The 22,631-nt window shown below is 45.5% G+C and overlaps 1 protein-coding gene across 1 annotated transcript; it reads right to left on the reverse strand.

Moving 5' to 3' along the window:
* Positions 1 to 1,214: 1,214 nt before the first annotated feature.
* Positions 1,215 to 1,975, reverse strand: LOC136676902 (uncharacterized). The gene is made up of 2 exons (XM_066654188.1): positions 1,805 to 1,975; positions 1,215 to 1,493 (listed from the first exon to the last, which is right to left on the reverse strand). Exons 1-2 carry the CDS (start codon positions 1,973 to 1,975, stop codon positions 1,215 to 1,217), a joined length of 450 nt encoding a protein of 149 aa, XP_066510285.1.
* Positions 1,976 to 22,631: the final 20,656 nt, after the last annotated feature.

Genomic DNA, 22,631 nt, shown 5'->3' on the forward strand with positions numbered 1-22,631 from the left:
ATTGAGCAATTAAGCAGTAATCGATTTATTCATAAGCAGTCGATTGGTCAGCAAGAAATAATTCAGCAAATAAGCACCTCCTCCACCACAATCACCTCTTCCTCCTCCATCGATTGCTGCTTAATCACTCAATAATTCCTGTTTAATTGCTCAATAACACCACCATCTCCACCACCACCTCCTCCTCTACCACCAGCGCCACCACATCCGCCATTACCACCACTGCAACCTACTCTACCTCCACCACCACACCACCAGCTCGTCCTCCTCCACCACCTCCATCGATTACTCCTTAATCGCTCAATGACGCCTGCTTAATTGCTCAATAACACCACCACCTCCACCACCACCAATACCTCCAAAACCATCTCCACCACCACCTCCTCCAACACTAACAGCATCTCCTCCACCACCATTCATTCATAAGCAGATGGTGGAGGTGTTGGAGGTGGTGGTGGTGGAGGGGGAGGTGTAATTAATCAGTAATCGATTTATTCATAAGTAGTGGATTGGTCAGCAAAAAATAAATCAGCAAATAAGCACCTCCTCCTCCTCCTCCTCCTCCACCACCACCACCTCCACCTCCTGCACCACTTCCAGCTCAACCACCTCCACCTCCATGGATTACTGCTTAATCGCTCAACAACACCTGCTTAATTGCTCAATAACACCACCACCTCCACCACCACCAATAACTCCAACACCATCTTCACCACCACGTCCTCCAACACTACCAGCACCTCCTCCACCACCACCACCACCATTCATTCATAAGCAGGTGGTGGTGGTGTTGGAGGTGGTTGTGGTGGAGGCGGTGCTGTTATTGAGCAATTAAGCAGTAATTGATTCATTCTTAAGCAGTCGATTGGTCAGCAAGAAATAATTCAGCAAGTAAGCACCTCCTCCACTACAACCACCTACTCCTCCACCACCAACACCTCCTCCACCCCCACCACCTACATCGATTACTGCTTAATTGCTCAATAATGCCTGCTTAATTGCTCAATAACACCACCACCTCCACCACCACCAATACCTCCAACACCATCTCCAACACTACCAGCATCTCCTCCACCACCACAACCATTCATTCATAAGCAGGTGGTGGTGGTGGTGGAGGTGGTAGTGTTATTGAGCAATTAAGCAGGCGTTATCGAGCGATTAAGCAGTAATCGATATATTCATAAGCAGTCGATTGGTCAGCAAGAAACAATTCAGCAAATAAGCACCTCCTCCACCACAACCACCTCCTCATCCACCTCCAGCACTACCATCATCGCAACCTCCTCCTCCTCCACCAACTTAACCACCACCACCTCCTCCACCACCGCCACCTCCACCACAACCACCTCCTCATCCATCTCCATCACTAATACCAGCTCCACCTCCTCCTCCTCCACTAACTCCACCACCACCACCTCCTCCACCACCGCCACCACCTCTACCACCAGCGCCACCACATTCGCCATTACCACCACTGCAACCTCCTCTACCTCCACCACCACACCACCAGCTCCTCATCCTCCACCACCTCCATCGATTACTCCTTAATCGCTCAATGACGCCTGCTTAATTGCTCAATAACGCCTCGTCTTCCACCTCCATCTCCACCTCTATTGATTACTGCTTAATTGCTCAATAATGCCTTCAGTAAGTAATTCATCAGTAAGTAATTATTAGTCAATTAAGCAGGCGTTATTTAGCAATTAAGCAGTAATGGATTTATTCATAAGCAGTCGATTGGTCAGCAAGAAATAATTCAGCAAATAAGCACCTCCTCCACCACAACCACCTCCTCCTCCACCTCCAACACCACAACCACCACCATCTCGTCCTCCTCCACCTCCACCTCCACCGCCACCTCCTCCTCATCCACCTCCACTGCCACCGCCACCTCCTCCTCCGCCTCCTCCACCTCCACCTCCAACACCTCCTCCTCCACCTCCACCACCACCTCCTCTTCCACCACCTCCATCGATTACTGCTTAATCGCTTAATAGCGCCTGCTTAACTGCTCAAAAACACCACCACCTCCACCACCACCAATACCTCCAACACCATCTCCACCACCACCTCCTCCAACACTACCAGCATCTCCTCCACCACCACAACCACCATTGATTCACCATTGACTCCTCCTCCTCCTCCATCAGCACCTCCTCCTCGACCTTATCCACCTCCACCACCACCACCTCCTCCAACACCACCACCACCTCCTCCTCCTCCACTTCCACCACCACCACCTCCACCTCCTCCTCCTCCTCCACTTCCACCACCACCAACTCCACCTCCTCCTCCTCCACCTCCTCCTCCTCCACCTCCACCACTACCTCCACCTCCTCCTCCTCCTCCACCTAGACTACCACCTCCTCCACCTTCACCACCTCCTCCACCACCTTTATCTCCAATAACTTCTCCTCCACCTCCACCACCACCACCTCCTCACCATCTCCTCCACCACAACCACCATTCATTCATAAGCAGGTGGTGGTGTTGGAAGTGGTGGTGGTGGAGTAGGTGATGTTATTGAGCAATTAAGCAGGTGTTATTGATCAATTAAACAGTAATCGATTCATTCAAAAGCAGTCAATTATTCAGCAAGAAATAATTCAGCAAATAAGGAAACTATCAGCTATATAGTAATCAGAAAAGAATAATTCTTCAGTTTTTACCATAAGCAATTAATTAATATAACCCGCAATCAAACCAAAACCATCCAAAAACAATATAAAGTATCTGCAATCAATTCAATCCTCACCAATAAATCAATCATCAGCTCAAAATTAATAAGTGAATAATCATTAGTCAATCAATAAGCCATAAATTAGCTATTAATCTGTACATCAGCAGTCAATCAATGTATCACCAATCAATCCATAAGTGTAAGCCACCAAATTATCAGCCATGAAACAAACCATTAGCATTCAGTAAATCAATAAGCAAACAATTCATAAACATATCAGTAATCAATCCACTCATCAACAATAAATCAATCCACCAGCAATCAATGAAACTATCATCTACAGTAATCAGTAAACAATAACTCAATCCACAGTCAATTAATATGAGTAATTATTCCAAAAAGTAAAAAGCAATTACACAGAAATAAATCACTCCATCAGCAATCAATCAATTAATTAGCAATCAGTGAGAAAACTAATGTCAGCTAAAAATTAAATTAGCAAACAATAATTCATGTATTAACCAATAAGCAAGAAATTCATCTGTTCAATAGCAGTCAATCAATATATCAACAATCAAATCATCAGAAAAAAATAAATCCACCAGCAATTAGTGAGCAAACATTCACAAAGCAATTAATTGCTCAATAACGCCTGCTTAATTTCTCAATAACACCACCAACTCCACCACCACCAATACCTCCAATACCATCTCCACCACCACCTCCTCCAACACTACCAGCATCTCCTCCACCACCACCATTCATTCATAAGCAGGTGGTGGTGGCACCTCCACCACCACAACTGCCACCTCCTCCTCCTCCACCTGCACCACCACCTCCTCCACCTCCAACTCCACTGCCACGTCCTCCTCCACTACCACCACAGGCACCTCCTCCTCCTCCTCCTCAACCACGTCCTCCAAAGCACCATCTGCACCTCCACTTCCTCCAACACTACCAACATCTCCTCCACCACAACCACCATTCATTCATAAGCAGGTGGTGGTGTTGGAAGTGGTGGTGGTGGAGGTGGTGGTGTTATTGAGCAATTCAACAGGCATTATTGAGCAATTAAGCAGGCGTTATTAAACAATTAAACAGTAATCGATTCATTCAAAAGCAGTCGATTGGTCAGCAAGAAATTATTCAGCAAATAAGGTATCTATCAGCTATATAGTAGTCAGCAAGTAATAATTCTTCAATTTGTACGATCAGCAATTACTTAATATAACCAGCAATCTATCCAAAACCATCAAAACACAAAATAAAATATCTACAATCAATCCAATCCTCAGCAATAAATCAATCATCAGCTCAAAATTAATCAGTGAATAGTCAATCAATAAGCCATAAATTAGCTATTAATCTGTACGTCAGCAGTCAATCAATATATCACCAATCAATCCATAAGTGTAAGCCATCAAATTATCAGCCATAAATCAAACCATCAGCATTCAGTAAATCATTAAGCAAACAATTCATAAATATATCAGTAATCAATCCACTCATCAACAATAACACAGATGCACAGAAATAAATCACTCCATCAGGAATCAATCAATTAATTAGCAATCAGTGAGAAAACTATTGTCAGCTAAAAATTACATTAGCAAACAATAATTCATGTATTAACCAATAAGCAAGAAATTCATCTGTTCATTAGCAGTCAATCAATATATCTACAATCAAATCATCAGAAAAAATAAATCCATGAGCAATTAGTGAGCAATAATTCACAAAGCAATTAAACCACCAGCAATCAATTAAGCAGCAATCAATTTACAATAAGGCAGCAATCAATCCAGCCATCAATAAACAATTAATCAGCAATCAATACATTAATATAAGCAATCGAATAAATCATCTAAAAAATAACCAGCAATAAATTAATCAATTAGCAATCAATTCCATCTGCAATTATTCAAACATTCAGCAAATTATTCACCAGTAAGTAGTCATTAGTTAATTAGTAAGCAATAAATCAGTCAGTTCAGTGATCAAGCAATCAATAAATCAGAAATCAATTGCTAGAAATTAATCTGTTCATTAGGAGTCTGTCAATATATCAACAATCACCACATCCTCCTCTTCCAACCACAACACCTCCTCTTCCACCTCCACCTACTCCTGCACCTCCATCGATTACTGCTTAATCTCTCAATAATGCCTGCTTAATTTCTCAATAACACCACCACCTCCACCACCACTAATACCTATAACATCATTTGCACCACCACCTCATCCCCATCCTCCTCCTACACCTCCACCACCACCACCACCACCTCCTCCTCCTCCTCCACCTCCACCTACACCACCACCTCCATCGATTACTGCTTAGTCGCTGAATAACGCGTGCTTAATTGCTCAGTAACACCACCACCTCCACCAATACCTCCAACACCATCTCCACCACCACCTCCACCACTAGCACCGCCACCTCTTCCTCCTGAACCACCACCTCCTCCTCCACCACCCCCACCTCCACCACCACCTCCTCCTCCACCTTTTCAAGGACACCATCTCCACCACCACCTCCTCCAACTCTACCAACATCTCCTCCACCACCATTCATTCATAAGCAGGTGGTGGTGGAGGTGGTGTTATTGAGCAATTAAGCAGTAATCGATTTATTCATAAGCAGTCAATTGGTCAGCAAGAAATAATTCAGCAAATAAGCACCTCCTTCACCACCACCACCTCCTCCTCCTCCACCTCCACTACCACCGTCACCACCTCCTCCTCCTGCACCTCCACCTCCACCTCCACCACAACCACCATTCATTCATTAGCAGGTGGTGGTGTTGGAAGTGGTGGTGGTGTAGGTGGTAATGTTACTGAACAATTAAGCAGGCGTTATTGAGCAATTAAGCAGGTGTTACTGAACAATAAAACAGTTATCGATTCATTCATTAGCAGTCAATTAGTCAGCAATAAATTACTCAGAAAATAAGGAATCTACCAGCGATATAGTAATCGGAAAAGAATAATTCTTTAGTTTTTACCATCAGCAATTAATTAATATAAAAAGCAATCAATCCAAAACCATCAAAAAAACAATATAAAATATATGCAATCAATTCAATCCTCAGCAATAAATCATCAGCATTAATCAGTGAATAATCATTAGTCAATCAATAAGCCATGAATTAGCTATTAATCTGTACATCAGCAGTCAATCAATATATCACCAATCAATCCATAACTGTAAGCCATCAAATTATCAACAATAAATCAATCCACCAGCAATCAATGAAACTATCATCTACAGTAATCAGTAAACAATAACTCAATCCACAGTCAATTAATATGAGTAATCAATCCGAAAAGAAAAGCAATTACACAGAAATAAATCACTCCATCAGCAATCAATCAATTAATTAGCAATCAGTGAGAAGACTAATGTCAGCTAAAAATTACATTAGCAAACAATAATTCATGTATTAACCAATAAGCAAGTAAATCATCTGTTAATTAGCAGTCAATCAATATATCAACAATCAAATCATCAGAAAAAAATAAATCCACCAGCAATTAGTGAGCAATCATTCACAAAGCAGTTAAACCACCAGCAATCAATTAAGCAGCAATCAATTTACAATAAGGCAGCAATCAATCCGGCCATCAATAAACAATTAATCAGCAAGCAATACATAAATATAAGCAGTTGAATAAATCATCTGACAAAAATAACCAGCAATAAATTAATCAATCAGCAATCAATTTCATCTGCAATTATTCAAACATTCAGCAAATTATTCATCAGTAAGTAGTCATTAGTTAATCAGTAAGCAATACATCAGACAGTTCAGTTATCAAGAAAACAATAAATCAATTGCTAGAAATTAATCTGTTCATTACGAGTCAATCAAAATATCAACAACCACCACCTCCTCCTCCTCCAACCCCAACACCTCCTCTTCCACCTCCACCTCTATTGATTACTGCTTAGATGCTCAATAACGCCTGCTTAGATGCTCAATAACACCACCATCTCCACCATCACCAATACCTCCAACACCATCTCCACCAGCACCTCCTCCACCTCCTCCTCCTACACCTCCACCACCACAACCGCCACCTCCTCATCCTCCAACCCCATCACCTCCTCTTCCACCTCAACCTCCACCACCACCACCACCTCCTCCTCCACCTCCATTGATTACTGCTTAATTGCTCAATAATGCCTGCTTAGATGCTCAATAACACCACTACCTCCACCACCACCAATACCTCCAACACCATCTCCACTACCACCTCCTCCACCTCCTCCTCCTGCACCTCCACCATCACCACCGCCACCTCCTCCTCCTCCACCTCCAACACCTCCTGTTCCACCTACACCTCCACCACCAACTCCTCCTCCACCTCCATTGATTACTGCTTAATCGCTCGATAACGCCTGCTTAATTGCTCAATAACACCACCACCTCCACCAACACTTCCAACACCATCTACTCCTCCTCCACCTTGACCACTACCACCGCCACCTCCTCCTCCTCAACCACCACCTCCTCCTCCACCTCCACCACCACCACCTCCACCTCCTCCTCCTCCTCCACCTTCACCACCACCACCTCCTCCTCCTCCTCCTCCACCTCCACCACCACCACCTCCTCCTCCTCCTCCTCCTCCACCTCCACCACCACCACCTCCTCCTCCTCCTCCTCCACCTAGATTACCACCTCCTCCACCACCACCACCTTTACCTCCACTACCTCCTCCTCCACCTCCACCTCCAACACCTCCTCCTCCACCTCCACCACCACCTCCATCGATTACTGCTTTATCGCTCAATAACGCCTGCTTAACTGCTCAAAAACACCACCACCTCCACCACCACCAATACCTCCAACACCATCTCCACAACCACCTCCTCCAACAATACCAGCATCTCCGCCACCATCACAACCACAATTGATTCATAAGCATGAGGTGGTGGTGGGGGAGGTGGTGGTGTTATTGAGCAAATAAGCAGGCATAATTGAGCAATTAAGCAGTAATCGATTTACACATAAGCAGTCGATTGGTCAGCAAGAAATAATTCAGCAAATAAGCACCTCCTCCACCACAACCACCTCCTCCTCCTCCACCACCACCGCCACCTCCTCCTCCTCCTCCACCACCACCGCCACCTCTTCCTCCTCCTCCTCCACCAACTCTTCCTCCTCCACCATCACCAGCGCCACATCCTCCTCCTCCTCCTCCTCCACTTCCACTACCACCACCGCCACCTCCTCCTCCTCCTCGACCTTATCCACCTCCACAACCACCACCACCTCCTCAACAACACCATCTCAACGACCACCATTCATTCATAAGCTGGTGGTGGTGGTGGTGTTATTGAGCAATTAAGCAGTAATCGATTAATTCATAAGCAGTCGATTGGACAGCAAGAAATACTTCAGCAAACAAGCACCTCCTCCACCACCACCACCTCCTCCTCCTCCACCACCTCCTCCTCCACCTCCACCACCACCACCTCCTCCTCCTCCACCTCCACCACCTCCACCTCCTCCTCCTCCTCCTTCACCTAGATTACCACCTCCTCCACCACCACCACCTCCTCCACCTTTACCTCCACTACCTTCTCCTCCAAGTGAATAATCATTAGTCAATCAATTAGCCATAAATTAGCTATTAATCTGTACATCAGCAGTCAATCAATGTATCACCAATCAATCCATAAGTGTAAGCCACCAAATTATCAGCCATGAAACAAACCATTAGCATTCAGTAAATCAATAAGCAAACAATTCATAAATATATCAGTAATCAATCCACTCATCAACAATAAATCAATCCACCAGCAATCAATGAAACTATCATCTACAGTAATCAGTAAACAATAACTCAATCCACAGTCAATTAATATGAGTAATCAATCCGAAAAGAAAAGCAATTACACAGAAATAAATCACTCCATCAGCAATCAATCAATTAATTAGCAATCAGTGAGAAAACTATTGTCAGCTAAAAATTACATTACCAAACAATAATTCATGTATTAACCAATAAGCAAGTAATTCATCTGTTAATTAGCAGTCAATCAATATTTCAACAATCAAATCATCTGAAAAAAATAAATCCACCAGCAATTAGTGAGCAATCATTCACAAAGCAATTAAACCACCAGCAATCAATTAAGCAGCAATCAATTTACAATAAGGCAGCAATCAATCCAGCCATCAATAAACAATTAATCAGCAATCAATACATTAATATAAGCAATCGAATAAATCATCTGAAAAAAAAACAGCAATAAATTAATCAATCAGCAATCAATTTCATCTGCAATTATTCAAACATTCAGCAAATTATTCATCAGTAAGTAGTCATTAGTTAATCAGTAAGCAATAAATCAGACAGTTCAGTGATCAAGAAAACAATAAATCAATGCTAGAAATTAATCTGTTCATTACGAATCAATCAATATATCAACAATCACCACCTCCTCCTCCTCCAATCCCAACACCTCCTCTTCCACCTCCACCTCCACCTCTATTGATTACTGCTTAATTGCTCAATAACGCCTGCTTAGATGCTCAGTAACACCACCATCTCCACCATCACCAATACCTCCAACACCATCTCCACCAGCACCTCCTCCACCTCCTCCTCCTACACCTCCACCACCACAACCGCCACCTCCTCATCCTCCAACCCCATCACCTCCTCTTCCACCTCCACCTCCTCCTCCACCTCCATTGATTACTGCTTAATTGCTCAATAATGCCTGCTTAGATGCTCAATAACACCACTACCTCCACCACCACCAATACCCCCAACACCATCTCCACTACCACCTCCTCCACCTCCAACACCTCCGGTTCCACCTACACCTCCACCACCAACTCCTCCTCCACCTCCATTGATTACTGCTTACTCGCTCGATAACGCCTGCTTAATTGCTCAATAACACCACCACCTCCACCAACACTTCCAACACCATCTACTCCTCCTCCACCTTGACCACTACCACCGCCACCTCCTCCTCCTCAACCACCACCTCCTCCTCCACCTCCACCACCACCACCACCTCCACCTCCTCCTCCACCTCCTCCTCCTCCACCTCCACCACCACCACCACCTCCACCTTTACCTCCACTACCTCCTCCTCCACCTCCACCTCCAACACCTCCTCTCCACCTCCACCACCACCTCCATCGATTACTGCTTAATCGCTCAATAACGCCTGCTTAACTGCTCAAAAACACCACCACCTCCACCACCACCAATACCTCCAACATCATCTCCACCACCACCAATACCTCCAACACCAACTCCACCACCACCTCCTCCAACAATACCAGCATCTCCTCCACCATCACAACCACAATTGATTCATAAGCAGGAGGTGGTGGTGGTGGAGGTGGTGGTGTTATTGAGCAAATAAGCAGGCATAATTGAGCAATTAAGCAGTAATCGATTTACACATAAGCAGTCGATTGGTCAGCAAGAAATAATTCAGCAAATAAGCACCTCCTCCACCACAACCACCTCCTCCTCCTCCACCATCACCGCCACCTCCTCCTCCTCCTCTACCACCACCGCCACCTATTCCTCCTCCTCCTCCACCATCACCAGCGCCACATCTTCCTCATCCACCACCAACACCTCCTCCTCCTCCTCCTCCACTTCCACTACCACCACCGCCACCTCCTCCTCGACCTTATCCACCTCCACAACCACCACCACCTCCTCCTCCACATCCTCAACAACTACATCTCAACGACCACCATTCATTCATAAGCAGGTGGTGGTGGTGGTGTTATTGAGCAATTAAGCAGTAATCGATTAATTCATAAGCGGTTGATTGGTCAGCAAGAAATACTTCAGCAAACAAGCACCTCCTCCACCACCACCACCTCCTCCTCCACCTCCACCACCACCACCTCCACCTCTTCCATTGATTACTAATTAATTGCTCAATAATGCCTGCTTAGATGCTCAATAACACCACTACCTCCACCACCACCAATACCTCCAACACCATCTCCACTACCACCTCCTCCACCTCCTCCTCCTGCACCTCCACTATCATCACCGCCACCTCCTCCTCCTCCACCTCCAACACCTCCTGTTCCACCTACACCTCCACCACCAACTCCTCCTCCACCTCTATTGATTACTGCTTAATCGCTCGATAACGCCTGCTTAATTGCTCAATAACACCACCACCTCCACCAACACTTCCAATACCATCTACTCCTCCTCCACCTTGACCACTACCACCGCCACCTCCTCCTCAACCACCACCTCCTCCTCCTCCTCCACCTTCACCACCACCACCTCCTCCTCCTCCTCCTCCACCTCCACCACCACCACCTCCTCCTCCTCCTCCACCTAGATTACCAACTCCTCCACCACCACCACCTCCTCCTCCACATCCTCAACAACTACATCTCAACGACCACCATTCATTCATAAGCAGGTGGTGGTGGTGGTGTTATTGAGCAATTAAGCAGCAATCAATTAATTCATAAGCAGTTGATTGGTCAGCAAGAAATACTTCAGCAAACAAGCACCTCCTCCACCACCACCACCTCCTCCTCCACCTCCACCACCACCACCTCCACCTCTTCCTCCTCCTCCTCCAGCTCCACCACCACCACCTCCTCCTCCTCCTCCTCCACCTAGACTACCACCTCCTCCACCACCACCACCTCCTCCACCTTTACCTCCACTACCTTCAATAAACAATTAATCAGCAATCAATACATTAATATAAGCAATCGAATAAATCATCTGAAAAAAAAAACAGCAATAAATTAATCAATCAGCAATCAATTTCATCTGCAATTATTCAAACATTCAGCAAATTATTCATCAGTAAGTAGTCATTAGTTAATCAGTAAGCAATAAATCAGACAGTTCAGTGATCAAGAAAACAATAAATCAATTGCTAGAAATTAATCTGTTCATTACGAATCAATCAATATATCAACAATCACCAATCCCAACACCTCCTCTTCCACCTCCACCTCCACCTCCATTGATTACTGCTTAATTGCTCAATAATGCCTGCTTAGATGCTCAATAACACCACTACCTCCACCACCACCAATACCTCCAACACCATCTCCACTACCACCTCCTCCACCTCCTCCTCCTGCACCTCCACCACCACAACCGCCACCTCCTCATCCTCCAACCCCATCACCTCCGGTTCAACCAACACCTCCACCACCAACTCCTCCTCCACCTCCATTGATTACTGCTTACTCGCTCGATAACGCCTGCTTAATTGCTCAATAACACCACCACCTCCACCAACACTTCCAACACCATCTACTCCTCCTCCACCTTGACCACTACCACCGCCACCTCCTCCTCCTCAACCACCACCTCCTCCTCCACCTCCACCACCACCACCACCTCTACCTCCTCCTCCACCTCCTCCTCCTCCACCTCCACCACCACCACCACCTCCACCTTTACCTCCACTACCTCCTCCTCCACCTCCACCTCCAACACCTCCTCTCCACCTCCACCACCACCTCCATCGATTACTGCTTAATCGCTCAATAACGCCTGCTTAACTGCTCAAAAACACCACCACCTCCACCACCACCAATACCTCCAACATCATCTCCACCACCACCAATACCTCCAACACCAACTCCACCACCACCTCCTCCAACAATACCAGCATCTCCTCCACCATCACAACCACAATTAACCACCAACACTTCCAACACCATCTACTCCTCCTCCACCTCCACCTCCACCACCACCTCCATCGATTACTGCTTAATCGCTCAATAACGCCTGCTTAACTGCTCAAAAACACCACCACCTCCACCACCACCAATACCTCCAACACCATCTCCACCACCACCTCCTCCAACAATACCAGCATCTCCTCCACCATCACAACCACAATTGATTCATAAAGCAGGAGGTGGTGGTGGTGGAGGTGGTGGTGTTATTGAGCAAATAAGCAGGCATAATTGAGCAATTAAGCAGTAATCGATTTACACATAAGCAGTCGATTGGTCAGCAAGAAATAATTCAGCAAATAAGCCCCTCCTCCACCACAACCACCTCCTCCTCCTCCACCATCACCGCCACCTCCTCCTCCTCCTCTACCACCACCGCCACTTATTCCTCCTCCTCCTCCACCATCACCAGCGCCACATCCTCCTCCTCCACCACCAACACCTACTCCTCCTCCTCCTCCACTTCCACTACCACCACCGCCACATCCTCCTCCTCCATTAGCACCTCCTCCTCGACGTTATCCACCTCCACAACCACCACCACCTCCTCCTCCACATCCTCAACAACTACATCTCAACAACCACCATTCATTCATAAGCAGGTGGTGGTGGTGGTGTTATTGAGCAATTAAGCAGTAATCGATTAATTCATAAGCAGTTGATTGGTCAGCAAGAAATACTTCAGCAAACAAGCACCTCCTCCACCACCACCACCTCCTCCTCCTCCACCACCTCCTCCTCCACCTCCACCACCACCACCTCCACCTCTTCCTCCTCCTCCTCCAGCTCCACCACCACCACCTCCTCCTCCTCCTCCTCCACCTAGACTACCACCTCCTCCACCACCACCACCTCCTCCACCTTTACCTCCACTACCTTCTCCTCCAAGTGAATAATCATTATTCAATCAATTAGCCATAAATTAGCTATTAATCTGTACATCAGCAGTCAATCAATGTGTCACCAATCAATCCATAAGTGTAAGCCACCAAATTATCAGCCATGAAACAAACCATTAGCATTCAGTAAATCAATAAGCAAACAATTCATAAATATATCAGTAATCAATCCACTCATCAACAATAAATCAATCCACCAGCAATCAATGAAACTATCATCTACAGTAATCAGTAAACAATAACTCAATCCACAGTCAATTAATAGTAGTAATCAATCCGAAAAGAAAAGCAATTACACAGAAATAAATCACTCCATCAGCAATCAATCAATTAATTAGCAATCAGTGAGAAAACTATTGTCAGCTAAAAATTACATTAGCAAACAATAATTCATGTATTAACCAATAAGCAAGTAATTCATCTGTTAATTAGCAGTCAATCAATATATCAACAATCAAATCATCAGAAAAAAATAAATCCACCAGCAATTAGTGAGCAATCATTCACAAAGCAATTAAACCACCAGCAATCAATTAAGCAGCAATCAATTTACAATAAGGCAGCAATCAATCCAGCCATCAATAAACAATTAATCAGCAATCAATACATTAATATAAGCAATCGAATAAATCATCTGAAAAAAAACAGCAATAAATTAATCAATCAGCAATCAATTTCATCTGCAATTATTCAAACATTCAGCAAATTATTCATCAGTAAGTAGTCATTAGTTAATCAGTAAGCAATACATCAGACAGTTCAGTGATCAAGAAAACAATAAATCAATTGCTAGAAATTAATCAGTTCATTACGAATCAATCAATATATCAACAATCACCACCTCCTCCTCCTCCAACCCCAACACCTCCTCTTCCACCTCCACCTCCACCTCTATTAATTACTGCTTAATTGCTCAATAACGCCTGCTTAGATGCTCAATAACACCACCATCTCCACCACCACCAATACCTCCAACACCATCTCCACCAGCACCTCCTCCACCTCCTCCTCCTACACCTCCACCACCACAACCGCCACCTCCTCATCCTCCAACCCCATCACCTCCTCTTCCACCTCCACCTCCACCACCACCACCTCCTCCACCTCCATTGATTACTGCTTAATTGCTCAATAATGCCTGCTTAGATGCTCAATAACACCACTACCTCCACCACCACCAATACCTCCAACACCATCTCCACTACCACCTCCTCCACCTCCTCCTCCTGCACCTCCACCATCACCACCGCCACCTCCTCCTCCTCCACCTCCAACACCTCCTGTTCCACCTACACCTCCACCACCAACTCCTCCTCCACCTCCATTGATTACTGCTTTATCGCTCGATAACGCCTGCTTAATTGCTCAATAACACCACCACCTCCACCAACACTTCCAACACCATCTACTCCTCCTCCACCTTGACCACTACCACCGCCACCTCCTCCTCCTCAACCACCACCACCTCCACCTCCTCCTCCTCCTCCACCTTCACCACCACCACCTCCTCCTCCTCCTCCTACACCTCCACCACCACCACCTCCTCCTCCTCCACCTAGATTACCACCTCCTCCACCACCACCACCTTTACCTCCACTACCTCCTCCTCCACCTCCTCCATCGATTACTGCTTTATCGCTCAATAACGCCTGCTTAACTGCTCAAAAACACCACCACCTCCACCACCACCAATACCTCCAACACCATCTCCACCACCACCTCCTCCAACAATACCAGCATCTCCGCCACCATCACAATCACAATTGATTCATAAGTATGAGGTGGTGGTGGGGGAGGTGGTGGTGTTATTGAGCAAATAAGCAGGCATAATTGAGCAATTAAGCAGTAATCGATTTACACATAAGCAGTCGATTGGTCAGCAAGAAAAAATTCAGCAAATAAGCACCTCCTCCACCACAACCACCTCCTCCTCCTCCACCACCACCGCCACCTCCTCCTCCTCCTCCACCACCACCGCCACCTCTTCCTCCTCCTCCTCCACCAACTCCTCCTCCTCCTCCTCCACTTCCACTACCACCACCGCCACCTCCTCCTCCTCCTCCATCAGCACCTCCTCCTCGACCTTATCCACCTCCACAACCACCACCACCTCCTCAACAACACCATCTCAACGACCACCATTCATTCATAAGCTGGTGGTGGTGGTGGTGTTATTGAGCAATTAAGCAGTAATCGATTAATTCATAAGCAGTCGATTGGACAGCAAGAAATACTTCAGCAAACAAGCACCTCCTCCACCACCACCACCTCCTCCTCCTCCACCACCACCACCACCTCCTCCTCCTCCTCCTTCACCTAGATTACCACCTCCTCCACCACCACCACCTCCTCCACCTTTACCTCCACTACTTTCTCCTCCAAGTGAATAATCATTAGTCAATCAATTAGCCATAAATTAGCTATTAATCTGTACATCAGCAGTCAATCAATGTATCACCAATCAATCCATAAGTGTAAGCCACCAAATTATCAGCCATGAAACAAACCATTAGCATTCAGTAAATCAATAAGCAAACAATTCATAAATATATCAGTAATCAATCCACTCATCAACAATAAATCAATCCACCAGCAATCAATGAAACTATCATCTACAGTAATCAGTAAACAATAACTCAATCCACAGTCAATTAATATGAGTAATCAATCCGAAAAGAAAAGCAATTACACAGAAATAAATCACTCCATCAGCAATCAATCAATTAATTAGCAATCAGTGAGAAAACTATTGTCAGCTAAAAATTACATTAGCAAACAATAATGCATGTATTAACCAATAAGCAAGTAATTCATCTGTTAATTAGCAGTCAATCAATATTTCAACAATCAAATCATCTGAAAAAAATAAATCCACCAGCAATTAGTGAGCAATCATTCACAAAGCAATTAAACCACCAGCAATCAATTAAGCAGCAATCAATTTACAATAAGGCAGCAATCAATCCAGCCATCAATAAACAATTAATCAGCAATCAATACATTAATATAAGCAATCGAAAAAATCATCTGAAAAAAAACAGCAATAAATTAATCAATCAGCAATCAATTTCATCTGCAATTATTCAAACATTCAGCAAATTATTCATCAGTAAGTAGTCATTAGTTAATCAGTAAACAATAAATCAGACAGTTCAGTGATCAAGAAAACAATAAATCAATTGCTAGAAATTAATCTGTTCATTACGAATCAATCAATATATCAACAATCACCACCTCCTCCTCCTCCAATCCCAACACCTCCTCTTCAACCTCCACCTCCACCTCTATTGATTACTGCTTAGTTGCTCAATAACGCCTGCTTAGATGCTCAATAACACCACCATCTCCACCATCACCAATACCTCCAACACCATCTCCACCAGCACCTCCTCCACCTCCTCCTCCTACACCTCCACCACCACAACCGCCACCTCCTCATCCTCCAACCCCATCACCTCCTCTTTCACCTCCACCTCCACCACCACCTCCTCCTCCACCTCCATTGATTACTGCTTAATTGCTCAATAATGCCTGCTTAGATGCTCAATAACACCACTACCTCCACCACCACCAATACCCCCAACACCATCTCCACTACCACCTCCTCCACCTCCTCCTCCTCCACCTCCAACACCTCCGGTTCCACCAACACCTCCACCACCAACTCCTCCTCCACCTCCATTGATTACTGCTTACTCGCTCGATAACGCCTGCTTAATTGCTCAATAACACCACCACCTCCACCAACACTTCCAACACCATCTACTCCTCCTCCACCTTGACCACTACCACCGCCACCTCCTCCTCCTCAACCACCACCTCCTCCTCCACCTCCACCACCACCACCACCTCCACCTCCTCCTCCACCTCCACCACCACCACCACCTCCACCTTTACCTCCACTACCTCCTCCTCCACCTCCACCTCCAACACCTCCTCTCCACCTCCACCACCACCTCCATCGATTACTGCTTAATCGCTCAATAACGCCTGCTTAACTGCTCAAAAACACCACCACCTCCAACACCATCTCCACCACCACCAATACCTCGAACACCATCTCCACCACCACCTCCTCCAACAATACCAGCATCTCCTCCACCATCACAACCACAATTGATTCATAAGCAGGAGGTGGTGGTGGTGGAGGTGGTGGTGTTATTGAGCAAATAAGCAGGCATAATTGAGCAATTAAGCAGTAATCGATTTACACATAAGCAGTCGATTGGTCAGCAAGAAATAATTCAGCAAATAAGCACCTCCTCCACCACAACCACCTCCTCCTCCTCTACCACCACCGCCACCTATTCCTCCTCCTCCTCCACCATCACCAGCGCCACATCCTCCTCATCCACCACCAACACCTCCTCCTCCTCCTCCTCCACTTCCACTACCACCACCGCCACCTCCTCCTCGACCTTATCCACCTCCACAACCACCACCACCTCCTCCTCCACATCCTCAACAACTACATCTCAACGACCACCATTCATTCATAAGCAGGTGGTGGTGGTGGTGTTATTGAGCAATTAAGCAGCAATCAATTAATTCATAAGCAGTTGATTGGTCAGCAAGAAATACTTCAGCAAACAAGCACCTCCTCCACCACCACCACCTCCTCCTCCACCTCCACCACCACCACCTCCACCTCTTCCTCCTCCTCCTCCAGCTCCACCACCACCACCTCCTCCTCCTCCTCCTCCACCTAGACTACCACCTCCTCCACCACCACCACCTCCTCCACCTTTACCTCCACTACCTTCTCCTCCAAGTGATTAATCATTAGTCAATCAATTAGCCATAAATTAGCTATTAATCTGTACATCAGCAGTCAATCAATGTGTCACCAATCAATCCATAAGTGTAAGCCACCAAATTATCAGCCATGAAACAAACCATTAGCATTCAGTAAATCAATAAGCAAACAATTCATAAATATATCAGTAATCAATCCACTCATCAACAATAAATCAATCCACCAGCAATCAATGAAACTATCATCTACAGTAATCAGTAAACAATAACTCAATCCACAGTCAATTAATAGTAGTAATCAATCCGAAAAGAAAAGCAATTACACAGAAATAAATCACTCCATCAGCAATCAATCAATTAATTAGCAATCAGTGAGAAAACTATTGTCAGCTAAAAATTACATTAGCAAACAATAATTCATGTATTAACCAATAAGCAAGTAATTCATCTGTTAATTAGCAGTCAATCAATATATCAACAATCAAATCATCAGAAAAAAATAAATCCACCACCAATTAGTGAGCAATCATTCAAAAAGCAATTAAACCACCAGCAATCAATTAAGCAGCAATCAATTTACAATAAGGCAGCAATCAATCCAGCCATCAATAAACAATTAATCAGCAATCAATACATTAATATAAGCAATCGAATAAATCATTTGAAAAAAAACAGCAATAAATTAATCAATCAGCAATCAATTTCATCTGCAATTATTCAAACATTGGGCAAATTATTCATCAGTAAGTAGTCATTAGTTAATCAGTAAGCAATAAATCAGACAGTTCAGTGATCAACAATAAATCAATTGCTAGAAATTAATCAGTTCATTACGAATCAATCAATATATCAACAATCACCACCTCCTCCTCCTCCAACCCCAACACCTCCTCTTCCACCTCCACCTCTATTGATTACTGCTTAATTGCTCAATAACGCCTGCTTAGATGCTCAATAACACCACCATCTCCACCACCACCAATACCTCCAACACCATCTCCACCAGCACCTCCTCCTCCTACACCTCCACCACCACAACCGCCACCTCCTCATCCTCCAACCCCATCACCTCCTCTTCCACCTCCACCTCCACCACCACCTCCTCCTCCACCTCCATTGATTACTGCTTAATTGCTCAATAATGCCTGCTTAGATGCTCAATAACACCACTACCTCCACCACCACCAATACCTCCAACACCATCTCCACTACCACCTCCTCCACCTCCTCCTCCTGCACCTCCACCATCATCACCGCCACCTCCTCCTCCTCCACCTCCAACACCTCCTGTTCCACCTACACCTCCACCACCAACTCCTCCTCCACCTCTATTGATTACTGCTTAATCGCTCGATAACGCCTGCTTAATTGCTCAATAACACCACCACCTCCACCAACACTTCCAACACCATCTACTCCTCCTCCACCTTGACCACTACCACCGCCACCTCCTCCTCAACCACCACCTCCTCCTCCTCCTCCACCTTCACCACCACCACCTCCTCCTCCTCCTCCTCCACCTCCACCACCACCTCCTCCTCCTCCTCCACCTAGATTACCAACTCCTCCACCACCACCACCTCCTCCACCTTTACCTCCACTACCTCCTCCTCCACCACCACCGCCACCTCCTCCTCCTCCTCGACCTTATCCACCTCCACAACCACCACCACCTCCTCCTCCACATCCTCAACAACTACATCTCAACGACCACCATTCATTCATAAGCAGGTGGTGGTGGTGGTGTTATTGAGCAATTAAGCAGTAATCGATTAATTCATAAGCAGTTGATTGGTCAGCAAGAAATACTTCAGCAAACAAGCACCTCCTCCACCACCACCACCTCCTCCTCCACCTCCACCACCACCTCCACCTCTTCCTCCTCCTCCTCCACCTAGACTACCACCTCCTCCATCACCACCACCTCCTCCACCTTTACCTCCACTACCTTCTCCTCCAAGTGAATAATCATTAGTCAATCAATTAGCCATAAATTAGCTATTAATCTGTACATCAGCAGTCAATCAATGTATCACCAATCAATCCATAAGTGTAAGCCACCAAATTATCAGCCATGAAACAAACCATTAGCATTCAGTAAATCAATAAGCAAACAATTCATGAATATATCAGTAATCAATCCACTCATCAACAATGAATCAATCCACCAGCAATCAATGAAACTATCATCTACAGTAATCAGTAAACAATAACTCAATCCACAGTCAATTAATATGAGTAATCAATCCGAAAAGAAAAGCAATTACACAGAAATAAATCACTCCATCAGCAATCAATCAATTAATTAGCAATCAGTGAGAAAACTATTGTCAGCTAAAAATTACATTAGCAAACAATAATTCATGTATTAACCAATAAGCAAGTAATTCATCTGTTAATTAGCAGTCAATCAATATATCAACAATCAAATCATCAGAAAAAAATAAATCCACCAGCAATTAGTGAGCAATCATTCACAAACCAATTAAACCACCAGCAATCAATTAAGCAGCAATCAATTTACAATAAGGCAGCAATCAATCCAGCCATCAATAAACAATTAATCAGCAATCAATACATTAATATAAACAATCGAATAAATCATCTGAAAAAAAACAGCAATAAATTAATCAATCAGCAATCAATTTCATCTGCAATTATTCAAACATTCAGCAAATTATTCATCAATAAGTAGTCATTAGTTAATCAGTAAGCAATAAATCAGACAGTTCAGTGATCAACAATAAATCAATTGCTAGGAATTAATCTGTTCATTACGAAGCAATCAATATATCAACAATCACCACCTCCTCCTCTTCCAACCCCAACACCTCCTCCTCCACCTCCACCTCCACCTCTATTGATTACTGCTTAATTGCTCAATAACGCCGGCTTAGATGCTCAATAACACCACCATCTCCACCACCACCAATACCTCCAACTCCATCTCCACCAGCACCTCCTCCGACTACACCTCCACCACCACAACCGCCACCTCCTCATCCTCCAACCCCATCACCTCCTCTTCCACCTCCACCTCCACCAGCACCTCCTCCTCCACCTCCATTGATTACTGCTTAATTGCTCAATAATGCCTGCTTAGATGCTCAATAACACCACTACCTCCACCACCACCAATACCTCCAACACCATCTCCACTACCACCTCCTCCACCTCCTCCTCCTGCACCTCCACCATCACCACCGCCACCTCCTCCTCCTCCACCTCCAACACCTCCTGTTCCACCTACACCTCCACCACCAACTCCTCCTCCACCTCCATTGATTACTGCTTAATTGCTCAATAACACCACCACCTCCACCAACACTTCCAACACCATCTACTCCTCCTCCATCTTGACCACTACCACCGCCTTCTCCTCCTCCTCAACCACCACCTTCTCCTCCTCCTCCACCTACACCACCACCACCTCCTCCTCCTCCTCCTCCACCTCCACCACCACCACCTCCTCCTCCTCCTCCACCTAGATTACCAACTCCTCCACCACCACCACCTCCTCCATTTTTACCTCCACTACCTCCTCCTCCACCACCACCGCCACCTCCTCCACCTTCACCTCCAACACCTCCTCCTCCACCTCCACCACCTCCTCCATCGATTACTGCTTATTCGCTCAATAACGCCTGCTTAACTGCTCAAAAACACCACCACCTCCACCACCACCAATACCTCCAACACCATCTCCACCACCACCTCCTCCAACAATACCAGCATCTCCTCCACTATCACAACCACAATTGATTCATAAGCAGGAGGTGGTGGTGGTGGAGGTGGTGGTGTTATTGAGCAAATAAGCAGGCATAATTGAGCAATTAAGCAGTAATCGATTTACACATAAGCAGTCGATTGGTCAGCAAGAAATAATTCAGCAAATAAGCACCTCCTCCACCACAACCACCTCCTCCTCCTCCACCACCACCGCCACCTCCTCCTCCTCCTCCACCACCACCGCCACCTCTTCCTCCTCCTCCTCCACCAACTCCTCCTCCTTCACCATCACCAGCGCCACATCCTCCTCCTCCTCCTCCTCCACTTCCACTACCACCACCGCCACCTCCTCCTCCTCCTCCATCAGCACCTCCTTCTCGACCTTATCCACCTCCACAACCACCACCACCTCCTCCTCCACCTCCTCAACAACACCATCTCAACGACCACCATTCATTCATAAGATGGTGGTGGTGGTGGTGTTATTGAGCAATTAAGCAGTAATCGATTAATTTATAAGCATTCGATTGGACAGCAAGAAATACTTCAGCAAACAAGCACCTCCTCCACCACCACCACCTCCTCCTCCTCCACCACCTCCTCCTCCACCTCCACCACCTAGATTACCACCTCCTCCACCACCACCACCTCCTCCACCTTTACCTCCACTACCTTCTCCTCCAAGTGAATAATCATTAGTCAATCAATTAGCCATAAATTAGCTATTAATCTGTACAACAGCAATCAATCAATGTGTCACCAATCAATCCATAAGTGTAAGCCACCAAATTATCAGCCATGAAACAAACCATTAGCATTCAGTAAATCAATAAGCAAACAATTCAT

This window comes from Hoplias malabaricus, chromosome 2, assembly GCF_029633855.1.
Source record: "Hoplias malabaricus isolate fHopMal1 chromosome 2, fHopMal1.hap1, whole genome shotgun sequence".
NCBI lineage: Eukaryota > Metazoa > Chordata > Actinopteri > Characiformes > Erythrinidae > Hoplias > Hoplias malabaricus.

Bases quoted from the DNA above. Each gene is read 5' to 3' on its own strand.
- LOC136676902 (XM_066654188.1), bottom strand. From the start codon at position 1,975: ATGGAGGTGGTGGAAGAGGAGGTGGTGGTGGAGGTGGAGGAGGAGGTG. The intron at 1,494-1,804 runs GTGGAGGAGGAG...GTGGTGGTGGAG, and splicing joins TGGTGGTTGTGGTGTTGGAG to GTAGAGGAGGTTGCAGTGGT.